Genomic DNA, 17,159 nt, shown 5'->3' with positions numbered 1-17,159 from the left:
TTTTACTACAAGCAGTGGTAGTTACCACCTAGGTGCTTGCCCTCCACGTGTCCCTAGTTATCTCCAACCAAACGGGTTAGTGAATGTGGGGGAAAGTCCGATAGCAGCCAACCAAGTAGAGTCTAATTAGTTGGTACGGTGTGGGTTAGTTTCAACAAACTTCTATCTTCTTGGCATTCCAAACGAATCGAGACATGCTAGCGTGACAGGTGCTGCATATACTTTTACACTTCGGACTAGAGTATATAGCTTGTAGTATACAAGTTGCAAAATACTCCCTCTGTCCAGAAATACTCGTCGGAGGAATGGATGTATCTAGATGTATTTTAGTTCTAGATACATTCATTTTTATACATTTTTTCGACAAGTATTTCCGGACGGAGGGAGTAATATGTAGTACTCTGCATATTGTATGGAAATATAATATAATGTTGTATATTACTGGGAAATAGTATCTTTGTGATTATGAGTGTGAATTTATATGTATATTACTAGAGTATGTGTGTATATATATATCCATGGCGAGACACTAATTGTTCGCACTATAGTAGTGGAAGCATGTTGTATATGTTTGTAGGTCTAATACTCTTGCGCACATGCACTCCTTTTATCCCATTGCTAATGTTTATGGCCATGCATTGATGTTGTATCTGTGCTTAAAAATGGAGTATATAGTATGGAGTATATTACTTTTTAAAAAAGTATAAAGTATATGGCCTTTCATAAGAAAAGTTGGAGTATATGGTATTTAATAATGAAAGTAGTATGTTTGTTTTTCGCAAAAAAGTAGTATATGTATGTAAAATTATGATGTACGTAGTATGTAGTATGGGGTATCTCAAAAAGAAGTATGGAGTATGTTCCCACAAAAAAAAGTATGGAGTATATCCAAGTTAGGAGTGTACCAAAATTAGGATTATGGCAACTGACGAGTTTTGCAAGCTAATTAGCAATTTTTTTGCATTAAAAGTATATACATCTTTCTCCTAAAAAAGTATATACATCTTCAAGTAACCATATATACACGCTAGAAAAGCAAAGTGTATGTGCTAGCTAGCTTCTTGGACTCGTGGAGGTGCATGCTCATGCATGTACATACGCTGATCTAGTATAACATAAGAACTTTGCAAATTTCCATCGACGGTGGTGTCACAGGTAGTTATAGCCTGGTCACGTTCTAGAAATAGAATGTTTTTTGAAATAAACACAGGAGAGCTGCGTATTCTAGAAATAGAATCGATGCAGGAGTCGCCGGCCCATCGATGACGGCCGCAATGGCGCCATTGACGGCAGCCGGTTGCGCAACAAATCAGGAGCGAACGGACAGACAAATCGTCGGCGAATACGACCCAACGGCCAATGCGACGATGGGCTTCCTACGTTTGTGGTGGCGTGATTAGCTTGCCAGCAGCCTTGATTCCCGTCATCACGTCTGGATCTTCAGCTGCTGCTCACATGCAAGCAAAGGGACTGGGGCATACGGAGTAGGTAGCATGGCTGTAAATTGCAAAGAATTCTGATTAGATAAGAATCCAATCAAAAAGTGTCTCCGATCCCGTCCCAAAATGAGTACCTTGTAGTATCATGCATCCATGCTCCAGATCCAATCGGGTATGAATTTAGGCGGCGGCCGGCGAATAAAATCTGGTGAGTCCCGATGAGACGGGTTGCACGCCGGCGACCAGATTTTAAAACTGGCTTTATTGTTGGATGTGAGGTTGTTATACCGTAGCCATGCATAAAAATCGGAACAATATTACTGGTTGATTTATCGGGTGGAGAGAAAATTACTCCACCCAAACCCATTAATCATCACGCCACGTTCGGGTCAGATCGGACGGCAACAGGGGTGGAGGTAACTACCACTATATGGTAGGATGTATTTTCCCTATATATATATATATATATATATATATATATATATATATATATATGTGTATATGTATATGCGGTTCTACGTATGAGAAAATTTATTTAATATATATGCATAACGTGTACAATTTGTAGTATCGTGAAATACCAGCAAACAAAAAAGAATTAAATGGAAAATAAAGCCAAATTGAAAACACAAAATTAAAGCAAAAATTAAAAAAATAACACCCAAACATTTAGTACCGGTTGGTGTTACCAACCGGTACTAATGCCCTCCACGCAAACGGGCCTGGCTCGTGCCACGTGATGGCACTTTAGCGCCGGTTCGTGACGAACCGGTACTAAAGGCCGGGGACCTATAGTCCCCACTCTTTAGTGCCGGTTGGCGAACCGGCACTAAAGGCCGATTCTGCACTAGTGTCTTAATGAGGTTATAAATACAATTATTCAGACGGTTATAGTTTCAAACGACGAGAGAGTTCCATATCTTAATTTTTGAGTGTGATCTCGGACGTAGTTTTATATTGGACTTCGTCACCCTCCATTTCATTGTGATCTTTGCCAGTAATACTCCGTTGATTGGTTGGTGTGCGGCTTTGCTCTCTCCTTCTCTTGATCCAACAGGTCGTATATGAAATCTCTTCATGTCTTCACATTCCACTTTTTATTGCTGAAGGTGGCCAGGCTAAGATGATGTCTAAGATGCACGCTGCGGGATGAATACAACTACAAAAATTCAGAGGATGAAAGTAAACATTTCTTGCTGTATATGATGGGTGATTTCCAACAGGAGATGGTAACTAATTTCTATTGTTAGATTTAGTGCCAATCCGTCATGTTTTGTTTCTTACGCATTTAGGCATTAGCTACTTTCCTAAGCATTAATGACAAGTACATTCATATTGGTCTTTATTATACATTGGCAAGTGCAAGTGATGAACGTGTGTAGGACGTGGAGAGAGTGGTGCAACCAACTCAAGACTTGGTGTTTGCTAGTGAAAACAGAGTGATGGCTAAATCGAATTATACACCAAACTGAAGCCAAATACACTAGTGAATATAAAGTGATGGCTAAATTGAAGCCACTTACATTATTGTGGAAAATAACTTATTTAATATTTTAAAAGTGTTGACCACACATTTAGCAAATGTTCATGCTGTGTAAAAAATTTGCTCTAGTTTCTGGAAGATAGGAATAGAGGGAACATCTCAAGTTAAGATAGTGAGCTAACCAGAGAGCTCATATATTAAAGCGAACAGCTATGAAGCTTAAGGGAATATTCTTTGTTGATCAATCTACTTTTGGAGAAGAACCACAAGACGTCAAATGAAATGAATTGTTCCAAAATATCAAAATGCGAGGAAACAGCGAAAAGCAATAGAAACCACAGACCTAACAGAAAAACTTGGGGCACCTAACTGACATAGGTCAAGCACAGTAACTTTGAAAATTGAACATGGTGTGAGGCTTTGAGCACAATAACTTCGACGCTTTGACAACTGAAGATAGACTGAGCACAACAACTTTGACGTTTGGATAATTGTAATACTCTTGGTATATAGCTGCAGTGCACTGCCCCAACAACACCCAGTTTTATCTTCAAAATAGGAACCAGGCTAGAGTTCAATACTCCGAGCCTATAGCTGCATTGAAGTCTGTCTGAGTTATAACAAAGAAATATCCTCCAACTGTCTCACATATATGGAGTTCGTGAAAACGCTGAATGATTTTCTTGTTTGTGCCCATCATGAATTCACAAATGGAGAATCATGCCGAGAAACAATGTTGGCTGCCGTGCGTTAATCCTGCAAGTGGATCCAAATTGAAACCATCTCCGGTCAGTATTGCATCGTGCAAATGTAGAGTCATTGTATGAGTAAATATCGTTGCCATTCATGCTGATGAAAGAGAGAAATAACAAAGTACCCGCCAACCAAAATGTTAATCATGCATGCAGAACATATACTCACCAGGATTCAAATGAGGAATATCTAATGCAATAAATATTATATCTGGAGCTGAGTAATTTGTGCCCTACCCAAAATAAAATAAAATTCAAATGAGACTGTTAATTACCTAGAAACTATATTTTTGCAACTGAATATAGATGCAAAGTAGGGGGATAAAATCAACAGAGTGAATTGCATAATGGGGAACTAAGTTAAGGAAGCCCATAAAAGTATTTATCGCCCACTACATTGTTCCGCTTCTATTCTATTTTATAAAGATATTAGGGTTTGTGCACAAATTAGCACGAAACCTGACAAGAGCTAGTATTGCGGTTTATATGCATATATATGACAACAATCTAAATCATGATAATCATGTCATCGGAGAAACTTACAAGGGTTAGATAGTTACTCTTGAGGAGCATGTTAATCACATGAACATATACTCACCAGAGCAAAGATAAACACAACATTCCACGGAAGAATATGCCATGAAAATGTCGTATAGTTTTACGCATATGTCACTACTTGATGAGCCCTCATGTGACAGCTTCACAGTAACTCTTTCAAGAATTGGCGCAGACTTGAATACCAACTTCAAGAAATCAAACTCATGATCATCGCCTTCAAAGCCGTCGATTTCCATTTCTTCAAGAGCAGTCAAGGAGATAGTTTTGGTTGTCCAGTTCAGGGGATCACGTCGACAATTAGCCATGCACGTTTCTTTCTCCTAAATGGAAAAACTGAGAATAACTACACGATTGATTATCAGATGTATATAGTATACAGTAAAACAGGGAATTACCTTTGATCTCCATAGGACGACCTTAAGCATGTGTATAGCACTGCCAATCCGGTCCATCCCAAGGAGATGAAACACAAATGCCCCGAAAACGTGCCCAACTGTTTCAAGATGTAGCTCCAAAACAGAGAATACAGCAATCATATGCTTTTGAATCTCCTGCTTACAGTTGTCCTCATCAACAAGCAAAATATACGATTTCTGAAAAAAACAATTTGTCAGGGTACATATCATATATAATAACTCTCTCCAGCAACTTCAGTAAATTGAGAAGGAAAAGAGGCACACATTGTTGGTGTAGGCATGAATGTGCAGCGAAGTGGGCTGTCCCTGCCTCTCCGCCGTCTCTAGCCGCAACTTATCAAGGCACCAAGGACCAAAACAAGTTTTCCCAAGCACCCTAGTGTACCTGCACTGCCAGGACACCTTCTCCATCATTGGTGCCATGATGGAGACGTCCTGCAAAATGTAATTGGTTGTGGACATCGTCACTTGCTTAAGAAAGGGGGCAACAATGTCGACACTGCGGATCCATGCATTCTCCACGACAAGCTCCTGTAGCGACGCCAAGTGGATCTTCAGCTCCGTGCTATGAGACCAATGTGCGGTCAGCTTGAGCCTGAGCACGCGCAGGCGTGGGCAGCGTGGGAGCAAACCTTTGATGTCGATCATGCAGACCGAGAGAGACAGCGTCTCGAGCACGGGGAACTCGACACCGGCCGGCACCCTGAAGAAGAAGAGCGCGTTCAGCACAATCGAGATGGCACGGTGGAAACATGGCAGTTCAACGTGGTGGGTATATAGTGTTGATTCACAAGGGAGAGCGAGGACGAAATCCTCTGGCGCGAGACGCGCGGCTGCGCGCAGGAGCGAGCTGACGCGCGAGGCCCGGCGCTGCTCAGGAGGGAGGCGGCAGGCCCACTTGGCGACGTGGATCTCGAGGAGGGAGACAGCGGGAGATAAGCGGCCGAGCGCGGCTTCCAGCTTGTGGAACGCGACGCCGCGGAAGACGAGCCCTGGCAGTAGGAGGCCGCGCCACCGGCGGGAGAGCACGCTGGTGCACTTGGCGGCGCGGACGCAGCCGAGGCGGGCGAGGACGAGGCGGAGCAGGTCGTCGGAGAGGGCGCTGATGCGGTCCTTTCTCTGCTGCCTGGAGGAATGCAGGCGACGCCCTGATCTCAACTCCATCGTGGGAGCACGCGAGAACGTACCAATGGATCAATGCAGCGGCGGACGAACTTGATTCCAGCCGATCAATGGATCCGCTAGGGCTCACTTGTGGTCCGCGATAACAATGTATCACCTGTACTATTAGATCAGCCAAATACTATAGCTACGCGAGTTTTTTTTTCCCTTGTTTTGTTTTATCGGGTTTTCACCGTTTTGCATCAGTTATGTTTGGTTTTCTCAGGTTTTCCTTTTTTGTTTTTTTCCTTCGGTTTTCTTTGTTTCATTCTCAGTTTTCTTGTGTGTGTTTTTTTATTACAACACATGCCTAAATTTTTCATACACATTGTACATTTTTCTATAAGTTAGAAACATTTTTTATACACGTTAAACATTTTTTAAACACATGATCAACATTTATTTTCAATATAACTTTTGATGTCTACCTTTTTTCATACAATTGTACATTTTTTTGTATACATCTAAAACATCTTTTTACATATGTTTAGCATTTTCCAAATACATGATAAACATTTTCCCCAACACATGCTTTTGAGTCCTAGGTATATTGGACCTTTTCGGATCTTGGGCCGAAAGGGGACAGTTGCCTACAAATTGGAATTACCGGCAGAATTATCCCAAGTCCAAAATGTATTCCAGGTCATACAACTGAGGAAATGTGACTGGCGGAAGAGCCATTGCCGCATAAGGAAATTGAACTTCAATCCGACTTGATTTATATTGAACAACCATAAAAGAAACTTTATTATGAACAAAATAAACTAGATAAGTAGAACTAGTTATATATAACTAGATGAACGTGCAAGACAAACATCAAAAAGAGAGCGGATTAACCCAGGGTTGTGCTCTCATGGTAGTCGTAATACCCTACTCGTACTCGTGTTGTATTGCGATGTTGTGTACAGAGTACAAGGTAAAATCGAGGGGTTCTCAGAGTGATCTAATATGTGATCACATATGCCTATTGACTAGTTTGGCCCTAGCTTATAAAGGATGTCGGAGGCCCGGGATTACAAAAGTTCTAGTCGGCTTATACGTTTTGATGTCTACCTTTTTCCATACAAGACGTACATTTTGTGAATGCATCTAAAACATTTTTATACTATATGTTTAGCTTTTCCCCAATACATGATAAAGTTTTGTCCAAATACATGCTTTTGAGTCCTAGGCGTATTGGACCTTTTCGGATTTTGGATCGGAAGGGGCAGTTGCCGAAGAATTGGAATTGCCAGTAGAATTATCCTAGTTTCATTGTATATTCCTTGTCTCACATCTCAGGAAATGTTTGAGACCGCCGGAAGAGCCATTGCCACATAAGGAAATATAACTTCAATCAAAACTTGACTTATATTGAACAACCATATAAAATCTTAGCAGAGAACTGGAAAAGGCTAAAGAACAGAGCTATAAGGTAGTGCATAAGTAAAGATTGGCCCGCACTTCTATGTCATGACAAGGCCGTCACGGTACCAAGTAGATTTGGTTATTTGCCAATTTTGTAATTTTTGTATGGGATGTATCATTTTGTTGACCATCCTATGATTTTCTAATCAGAAAATGGATTTTTCCTGCAGGAATTCGTTTGTTCCTCAAGAAATCTCTCTCATGCCATATTCGTCCGTGAACCAGGGCTAATAGTTCATGTGATTTTAGGTCGGAAGGGGCTCTCCAAGAATGAGAAGGGCTGAGATGCGGAAGCAGGGGGAGCCATTCTTCTACTCGTGGGTGTTACAACTGAACCGGCCAGGGTCTTATTAAAAGTATCTTAGACCTTCCTCTAAATGTCAAAACTTTCTTATTAAAAATCTTTGCATTTAAGTTTGAAATATTTATGTTGCATCAGTGCACACTATTCTTTTTTGTATAACATGACCCTTTTTTTATAGACCATCAAAGTTCAAATATTTACTGAACTTTGTACTGCTTCTTGTTCATTTGTATAGCTTATGAGAAGGTACAGATTCTATTTAGCATTCATGTTTACCATTGGTTATAGGTTAACCTCAGCAAAGATAGCATATTCACATGTTTGCAAATCAACTTTGTTGTATATATAAGTGCCATCAATGATCAACCTAGACCCGCAGACGTGCGTAAGCTAGATAAGTGCGCACATGAACGCACAGGAGGCGTGCGAATGGCACGCCCCAGCCACTAGTCACTGTTAAGCCCTGGCGTACCAACGCCCTAGGGGAGCTGGAGTGGCCGAGAGGCAGAGACAGGCTACGATTTCTCGATCAACCCTCCCGGGAATAAGACGATTGACAAGTTCGACACCAAGCTCCAATGGAGTGGAGACCAAGGCATAGCATGCGTTCCTCCTAGCAGCAGAGAGAGGACCGCATAAGCGTCCTCCCTAACGACCTCCTCATCCTCGTTCTAGCCGGCCTACGCTGCGCCGCTCCGGCCGCGCGCACCGGTATCCTCTCCCGCCGGTGGCGCGACCTCTCGACCCGGCTCCACCATATTGCCTTCCACAACGTCACGTTCCATTCTCTCGAAGCAGCACTCGGCCACACCGGTTCTCCTCCGGTTTCCCTCCTTGAAATCCGCATCACGCAGAGGTAGATCCGAGAGGAACGCTGGCGCAACCCCGCTATGGTCGATTAGCAGTTGCGCGCCGCTGCTCGTCTCGCACCTGAGAAGTTCGTCTTCCACGTCCGGTGCATTTCGACCAATGTCGGACTGCCATGCTTCTACGCGCCACCTCGATCATGTAGGACTCGCGCTTCTTATTCCTCCGGGTGCCGACCGGAGTCGAGTTCCCCGCGCTCGGGACGTTGTCCCTCTCGGGCTGCCCCGTCAACCTTGATACCTTGCTCTCCCGCTGCCCGCGCCTGCGCGCGGCCTATTAATTACGAACACTTCGCAGCTCAAATGGTAAAGAACACTTACTCTCTATCGCGCCTGCGTGGGGGTTATTTTAGTAGGGTCTCACTATGACGCCACCGAATGGTTCGAGAATGGTTATTTTAGTAGGGTCACTATCGCGCCTGCGTGGGGGTTATTTTAGTAGGGTCTCTTCGCAGCTCAAATGGTAAAGAACACGGTTCGAGATTGATTCTCCATAGAACATCATTTTTTTGTTATTTTAGTAGGGTCTCACTATGACGCCACCGAATGGGATAGAGCATCAGTTTTTTGGGGATTATAGAAGCGTATCGCTATGACGCCACCGAATGGACCAACCCATTAAGGTTGCGCCTTGCGTGAAAGCTCGTCTGTTTGACACTCCCGAGCACCAGATAGATCTCTCGTCATTGTGGTATACCTTTAAATATCTTTATAAGATTTTAAAGGTACTAAAATATAAAAATGTGAACACATAAGCAACATAAATTAATCTAGAGGCAATGTGAGTTTGGAAAAAAAATTCCCGTATGAAACAACGTATAAAACAAACTCCGCCGTAAAATAATGGCTTAACTTAATGCATGTGTATTTGTAATTGAGACATTAGAATTGTATATCGAATACAATATATCGATTTTGGAACACTATATGTTGCCATTTGTGCTAATATAAATATAAACTAATAACAACTAGTAGCTGATAAAAAATAAATTTGTTTACTATAAATCCAAAGCTGACATTTTTGTGTTGATCAGGGATGGCCATCTGCTGCCCTGCGATACATGGACATCACCAGTCTAAAAATCACGAAAAGTCGAAGCCGCCAGAAACTCAAAAATTTCAACCTGTGATTAATTGAAACCAAAAAGGTCTTGAGAAACCCTAGAACAAACATTACCCACTCGGGACAAAGATTTATTCAGCTTTTCTATTGGCAGTGGCAACCACATGCTTCTCATGCTTGAACGTCAGGTCGGTTTTCTGCCTCCGGTGACCTCTCCTTCGACTTTTTTTTCCGATCTCGTCGATCTCGATAGGTTTTTTGTTGATCTCCTCATGATTTTTATTTTGGACAGAACTTCAACTACAACCAATAGGCGACTTACATGGCAAGAGGCTGCTGATTCCGCTCCATATGAATTCTCTCATTGATGTGTTTAAAATGGGCCTTGCATTACACGTCATGTACAATTGAAGCCTCAAAGGCAAAAAAAATGTATAGGGGAGACAAGATTAGGTAAATAAAAACTTTTTCTCTTTTATAGCATAACCAAAATTTGATATCCATATTTTTCAAAATCAAATAAAATATAGAGATAACACATACTTCATTGCATACGTAAACATCATTTGCAAATTAAACATTAAACATAAATATATTAAACGCTACTACGATCATAATTAAACATCCCTTCTACACATCGAGAAAAACTAGCTACATTTTGATTAAAAGTAGGTGTCGGAGGGGCCTCTCCTGGGTGTCAAACATTTCCTCATCCTCGTCGGAGAGCTCGGTGAGCTCCTCCAACATCTACCCACACTGGGGGGTTAAGGCAGGCAAGCTCGCGGCGCTCATGCTCCATGGAATCAAGGAACAAGCGGTTATAGGATGGCCCCAAGCGGCACAAATGTGCCATGGTGACCTAGCTGATGCTCAAAAATGGCGGCGGGGAGCTCAGAGGATGGCGGCACCGAGGCTAAGGATGGGCAACGAGGAGTTGTGGGATGATCAGAATGATACAACACAAAAGGCGAGAGAACCCTATTAGCTCCATTCACAAAAAGCACATTCAGGTTATCTATCTTATAAAACATATAATCTTCAGGGAAGAGTGCATAATATTAAAGACAATTTTTCGAAAAAAAAGTCCAGTAATCATAGCTAATGTTTAGAGATGGAACAATATCATCATTATTTTCTGTGTATTGCCACTCATTCGGCGCATGCTGCACCCGTCCCCGAGATCCTGGTGGACACACTCCGAGATTGTGGCATACTAGCATGCCCGTCTCCAACATGGTACACGCATCGCCCCAGGAAGTTCGACGACTACACCCTCACCTATAGAACATTTGATCTTTGCGGATGGAGCATTTGACTATTCTTATATACTTCACACGAGTTTGGTGTTGTGGAATATTCGGTACTCATAATTTGATATTTAATGGTGTGAGTGATGGGACTTAAACTTGCATCTTATGTTTCTTGGGTACACGACTTCAAATTTCATATAATAATGTGGCATGTCGATATCTATATTCACGCGGAGAGAGAGAGAGAGAGAGAGAGAGAGAGAGTATGTGTGCGCGTGCGGGCCAATGGGTGTCGGGCCTACATGTGAACTGGCTCGGCCAAGATAGATATGGTCATCAACTTGTTCGGCCCGCTGCGGCATCAAAGTCCCCACCACTTCAGTGAGTGAAGTGGGTCATCAAGATTGACTCCATAATGCAAGTTTTTGGAAAAAGGGAAATGAAATGGTCATGCAATGCTTTCATTTTCTCAAAGTTGGAAACTCTCCACCCGTCGAACTAGACTTAATTTGAAGAATCTAATTCAGCTAATAGCTACTCATTCATCCATTCATTCATTCTAGTAGTTGTACTACTCTTTTACTAAATCTATGATTATTACTCATAAGGGATACGCGTGAAACCATGTTCACCAAATCCGCGTCCGATATATATCCTAAATAAATCTTGTGCAATCCCTTCGAGGCTAAGTAATAATAATTTTAGAAACAAAGATAAGGATATGCCAGTAGTATGTGTGTTGAGTGTTAATTTGGAGGATCCAAATCGGGTAGCTACTCATTCATTCTGCTCTTTAATTTGTGCATGGCACCTCCTAATTATATCTTGTGCAATCCCTTGGATGCTAAGTAATAATAATTCTAGATAGTCCAAAGATAGAGATAGGATGCGCCAATATGTCATGACAATGTATATACAAATACAAAGGTAATAAGACCATTGACCCAACCGCGTTGCATGCATCCGCACCTAGAAAATGCATTGAATACTTCATATCCTACCAAACCAAAGACGCCGGGGCCACTTTCCAATCAGACATGACGGGCTGCGCCACACCACCCCGGTCGGTGCGCCCCCAGCCCGAGCCGCCTATTTATGCCGTCGCCACCGCCCACCGGCTTCCATCGACCACCGCACCCGACCACAACCAACCAGATCATCGCCGCCTCGCCGGGCAACCAACACCAGCCTAAGCAAGATGGGTTCGCGGTATGAGGTGGAGGTGACAGTGGGCACGGCCCGGGACCCCAAGAACGTCAACTGGCGCAACGGCGACCTCAAGCCCTACGCCGTGCTCTGGATCGACGCCGGCGCCCGCTGCTCCACCCGCGTCGACCTCGACAACAACGAGAACCCCGCCTGGGACGAGAAGGTCGTCGTCCCGCTGCCCCCCACCAGCCGCCTCCAGGACGCCGTGCTCTACCTCGACGTCGTCCACGCCAACGCCGCCGAGGGCGTCAAGCCGCTCGTCGGCTCCGCCCGGCTCCCGCTCCGCGACGTCGTCGACGACGCCGGCGTCGGGAGCAAGGCGTCCAGGAACCAGAAGCTGAAGCGGCCGTCCGGTAGGCCCCAGGGGAAGCTTGACGTCCGCGTCGCCGTGAAGGAGCCGGCGAGGTACTACGAGTCCTACCCGGCGCCCGCGGGGTACGGCTCCTCCCAGCCCGCCGTCCCCTACGGCGGTGGATCCTCCCGTGATGCCTATGGTGGTGGGTACGGCGCTGGTGCTGGCGCGTACGGCGCCGCGGCGGCGCCTCCGTCTGGGTACCCCGGCTACGGCTCCACGGAGCCGGCTCCCCAGGCTGCCGCATCGTACGGCTCTGCTCCACAGCCCTACGGCGCCGCACCGCCGACACAGGGAGCAGGCGCGTACGGCTCCTCTGCTCCGGCTTACGGCGCCGCGCAACCAGCTCAGGCGGCGGGGTACGGCACGACGGGGGTGGCCCTGGACCAGAGCGGCGGGAAGAAGAAGAAGGGGATGGGCATGGCTGGCGGGCTGGCGGTGGGCGCGGCGGCGGGCGTGCTTGGCGGGCTGGCGCTGGCGGGCGGGGCGAGCTACGTGGAGCACAAGATCGAGGACCGCGTGACCGAGCGCGTGGAGGAGGACATGTACGGCGGCGACTACTAGGCACATGGATGAATCTTTATGTTTTGGGTGCATGATGTTGAGGGTGAGGGTGACCGATCGGATCGGACCGGAGAGTTGACAGACAAGAAGAGATGTTATTTTCTTGTGCTGTCTGTGCGTATCATGAAAATGAAATTAAGATTGTTGATTGCATAAATTTAGCTAATCTCCATCCATGCATGCATGCATGTGGATGAGAATCGGGTTGAATGAATTTGTTCTTGTCTGCATTTGTGTAATTTGCAATGGCGGCTCCCACCACAAGTCTATGGTTTGTTGTTTGTTTCTTCTTTGCGTTCCACTTCCATGGGAGCAAGTTGATGACGACCGAGGAGAGTGACGCGACAAGGTGAGACTTTTTCTTAGGTGACCGTGCCTCCTAACGGAATTATTTTCTCGGAAATGAATGCATGTAGAACTCAAATACGTCTAGATATACACCCATTTTTTTGACAAATATGTCTGGACTGAGCGAATATGGGCAAACTCTTTTTTACCGGAGCTGGGATGTACTGGCATAGCATCCACCGTTCAGCTGCTTTGTGATCTGATTCTAAGTGGGACTGATTCATATGTATACCCATGTATTGTGGCAGCTAATCATTTGTATATGGCTAAATCAATGTCACATCAGTAGGCCCGATGACAGGAAAGGCAGTACTATTTGCGGTGGATTGTACGCATGCATGCGGCATCTCTCCTCTCTCTCTCTCTCAAACAAATTCATGCATTTTATTTTTGTTTACATTTTTAGATGGCCAATATTTTTTACAATAATGTTCTATTATTCAAAAATTTCATATATTCAAATTCCGGAACATAAGATCTTTAGAATAAGACCAATCTTGAATATATTTAAACTAGTTTAATTTTTACTGTTTCAATCATATCAAAATACCAATTTCACTCATTTCAAATTACATTTTTTGAAAAAATGAAATCAGTTATTAAAATGATTGAAACCACTTTTCTGAATATAGTTTTCTCTGTGAGTTTCATATTTCAGCTTCTGAAACCGTGTCTTCAATGGGGTGATTGTAATGTATTTTTCTGAAACTAGTGAAATCTATCTTTTGTAATGAGTGTAATCAGTTTTTTGAAATAAGTGAAATATTGTATTTCAATTGAGCGACTGTAATGTATTTTCTGAAATGAGTGAAATAAGTTAATTGAAAAAAGAGAAATATATCTTTTTGGTGTTTAACGACTATTTCAATGTTTGAAACAGATATCTCTGCCGAGTGAAATGCATTTCCATACTTTTTTGGTAAATGCGAAGTGAAATTAGTTTTTGAGATATATTTTGTAATGAGTGAAATCAGTTTTTCAAATCAGTGAATTGTAAATTTTAAATTTTTTGTAATACTTATTTTGGAACTAGTGAAATTATATTCTTTGAGATGAGTGAAACAATTTGGAAATATTAGTTTTTTTAAACAAGTAAAGTTTATTGTTGAAACAAGTGAAATCTAACGACTTCTTCAATGTTTGAAACAGATATCTCTGTTGAGTGAAATGCATTTCAATACTTTTTGGGTAAAAAAACTTAGTCGAGATTACATGAAGCTACCCAATAACCCTACTAAACACACAGGGACATGGCAACTATCATGGAAACTTTGAGGAGAAGCCCAAGAAGACTATACACTCGGCGTCGCTGCAGGAGCTTGTCCTGTAAAACCAGGCATCATGGATATCTCTGTTTCGGCACCAATGGTGGAGAAGGTCTCCTGGTACTGCCGATATACCGGCGGGTATGTTGCCTTTGGTCATTGGCGGCTCAAGCAGCTGAGGCTGCAGACGGCAGAGAGACAACAAGGACAACCCCCTTCGCTCAACATTCATGCGTGCCTTCTCCTGCTCAATTTAATGCAAGCTACGACTAAAGTAAATTTTTTGAATGTTATATATCCTGCCAAATTGTTTTTTCAGCATTCCCGTAATTTACAAGGAGCAGTCAAGTTTACGCGGGAGATAGAGAAGCATATGGTTGTTGCCTTCTCTGTTTTGGAGTTACATCTCAAAACAAGCGGGCATGTTTATGGAGCATTGGTTTTTTATCTCTTTGGGATGGACCGAATTCGTAATGATGTGCAGAGGCTTAAAATCTTCCTACAGAGATCAACGGTAATTCTTTGCTCTGATTATATATCTCGCTTATGCATTATAATAAGTAATTCACATATAGACTATGGTTTTAGGGGGAAGATCGATACCCACCATATTGTCCTTGTGAGCCCACAAACCGGAGATCTCAGACTATCTTCTTGACTGCTCTCGAAGAAGTGGAGATTTATGGATTCGAAGGACGCAAACACGAGATTAATTTCTTAAAACTGATATTTGAATGTGCCCCAATGCTTACAAGAATGATTGTGAAGCTGACACATGAGGCCTCTGCATCTGCAAGTACAATGGATGCACAAAAATATACAACATCTTCGGGGCCTATCCTTCTGTGGAATCATGTGTTTTATATTATTAACCCCGATGAGTATATGTTCTAGATAAAGACATGCCATTAATTTAAAAGGCATGATTGGGCATATGTATCTCAATTATTACCGCTGTATTTGTGTCTGCGCCCGCTAGTTTCTTGTCATAATGGAAGCTGAATGATCGAATTGGCGATACAAAATTGAACCTTCTTATACAGGCTTCCTTAGCTTAGTTGCCCTTTCATTTGTGCAATATCTTGATTGTGCCCTTCTGTTTAGCATATAGTATATCCATTGGAAAAAGACACTTTGTAAATTACCTACGGTTAGTTATGTGTCTGAAATTCATTAGCCTGTGGGATTGGGCGTTTGGCACAAAGTTATTTAGTTCAAGTGTTATTTTCCAGTGACCACAGTGTTTACAAATATGGCGACTACTTTAGCATGTTACGATACTGTAGCAGCTGCTTGCATTCTTCGCAGGGTTCATGCATGCCAACCAAGATTGTCCATGGACATGATTCTCATCCTCTAGTTTGTTGATTCATGATGTGCGTCGACATGACAACCAACTCCTTATGATTTGATTCGGTTTCAAGAATTTGTCTAGTTTGGTGCAAGCATTCAACAGAGCAATTGTTTTAGCAGTTAACTGCAGCTTTTTCGATAAATGGTAGATTTTTATTGACTCAAAATGAAGCATCAAGAAGATATAAGCACATTGAGTACACACCCAGCCTCTGCACACTTAGGAGCAGAAAGCCAACACTAACGCGCACACACAGAAAATAGGCCGGTAAAGCGCAAAGTCATACAAGACTAAAGCTAGCCTAAGCGAGCAAAAAACCACGAAGCGATCAACAAACTACAACAAAGACCATATCTGCACAAACCATCTTTGACACCACAAGGACAGTGAGGTACTGCAACAATAACGCCTATATGAAGAGAACGACGCTCAAGCGCCACCGTCATCGGATCCAGCCACCAAGCCAAATCTAGGTTTTCGCCCTGAATAACATACCCAAGCGTATCCAAGCAATGCCTTCAACAAAGTAACAATGGAAAACATCACCGTTGCCAGGTATAACCAACTCGGGTCTACAGTTGTAGGCTAGTTATATTCAATTGTCTTTTATCAAAAAGTCAGAAGTTATATTCATTAGCTATGTCAGTCATTATCTGGGGGCTATTTTTGCGTCTTTGCTATGGAAGAAAGGAAAGGGAAAACATATGCTGATCAGAAATTAATGGATCGGCAACTCAGCTTCTTCCTCTTCCACAACGTCAATGGCGGCTGCACTGTTCTCGCTCCTCGCATTCCGGCCTCTACAGACACAACCCTCCTCCACTTCTCAGTCAGTCGCAGGCCTCAACCAGCTCTGAGAGGTCCTCCACCAGGTGTACACCCGACAGGCTGCTCTCCAAGCAGATGAGGCAGCATGGTCCCGAGGGGCCTTACCTGCACCTCATCGGCCGGAATAACTACCAAGTGGAGAAGCAACGCTACTCGGTCTCTTGTGACGAGGATCCTAATAGGAATTTAAAGAAGCATATAAGAAGCATCGCCACAAACCGCATCACCACACCACTCGCACTACCACCGCCGAGAGGGACATGAAACAAAACCACTATGTGAGCAGTTTCTTTCGGCCACACCGACTTTGACAAGAAACAAAAGCGAGTTTAATGGAGGTAGGCGGGCAGACCGATGCCGTGTAATTGGGGAGAGAATACATATGTAGCGGGCGGCACGCCACTTCAATGTCGGCTCGAGTTAGAGGCCGCGTCCGCTCTGGACCGGCATGAATGTGGCACTGATGCTCTGGAGCTGAGTAGCTGGCTTCGGGCAGAAAAGCGTGCAGGTGAGGGAGAAGGTTTTTGGGTGGGCCAGGGT

At 43.6% G+C, this 17,159-nt stretch overlaps 2 protein-coding genes across 2 annotated transcripts; both read left to right on the top strand.

Annotated features, from left to right (window-relative positions):
* Window positions 1-11,735: 11,735 nt before the first annotated feature.
* Window positions 11,736-12,928, top strand: LOC123160852 (elastin-like). The gene has a single exon (XM_044578707.1). The coding sequence runs from the start codon at window positions 11,898-11,900 to the stop codon at window positions 12,822-12,824; it is 927 nt and encodes a 308-aa protein (XP_044434642.1). The 5' UTR covers window positions 11,736-11,897; the 3' UTR covers window positions 12,825-12,928.
* A 1,493-nt stretch (window positions 12,929-14,421) lies between these two features.
* On the top strand, window positions 14,422-15,485 carry LOC123162535 (uncharacterized). The gene is made up of 2 exons (XM_044580313.1): window positions 14,422-14,951; window positions 15,026-15,485. The coding sequence occupies exons 1-2, from the start codon at window positions 14,514-14,516 to the stop codon at window positions 15,329-15,331; spliced, it is 744 nt and encodes a 247-aa protein (XP_044436248.1). The 5' UTR covers window positions 14,422-14,513; the 3' UTR covers window positions 15,332-15,485.
* Window positions 15,486-17,159: the final 1,674 nt, after the last annotated feature.

Source organism: Triticum aestivum, chromosome 7B (genome assembly GCF_018294505.1).
Source record: "Triticum aestivum cultivar Chinese Spring chromosome 7B, IWGSC CS RefSeq v2.1, whole genome shotgun sequence".
In the NCBI taxonomy this organism is placed as follows: Eukaryota; Viridiplantae; Streptophyta; class Magnoliopsida; order Poales; family Poaceae; genus Triticum; species Triticum aestivum.
The sequence above is the reverse complement of the archived record's forward strand: the minus strand, read 5'-3'. Positions and strand labels throughout refer to the sequence as shown.

Coding starts and splice junctions, on each gene's coding strand:
- LOC123160852 (XM_044578707.1), top strand. CDS start 11,898: ATGGGTTCGCGGTATGAGGTGGAGGTGACAGTGGGCACGGCCCGGGAC.
- LOC123162535 (XM_044580313.1), top strand. CDS start 14,514: ATGGATATCTCTGTTTCGGCACCAATGGTGGAGAAGGTCTCCTGGTAC. Junction 14,952..15,025: donor TCTTCCTACAGAGATCAACG/GTAATTCTTTGC, acceptor CTATGGTTTTAG/GGGGAAGATCGATACCCACC.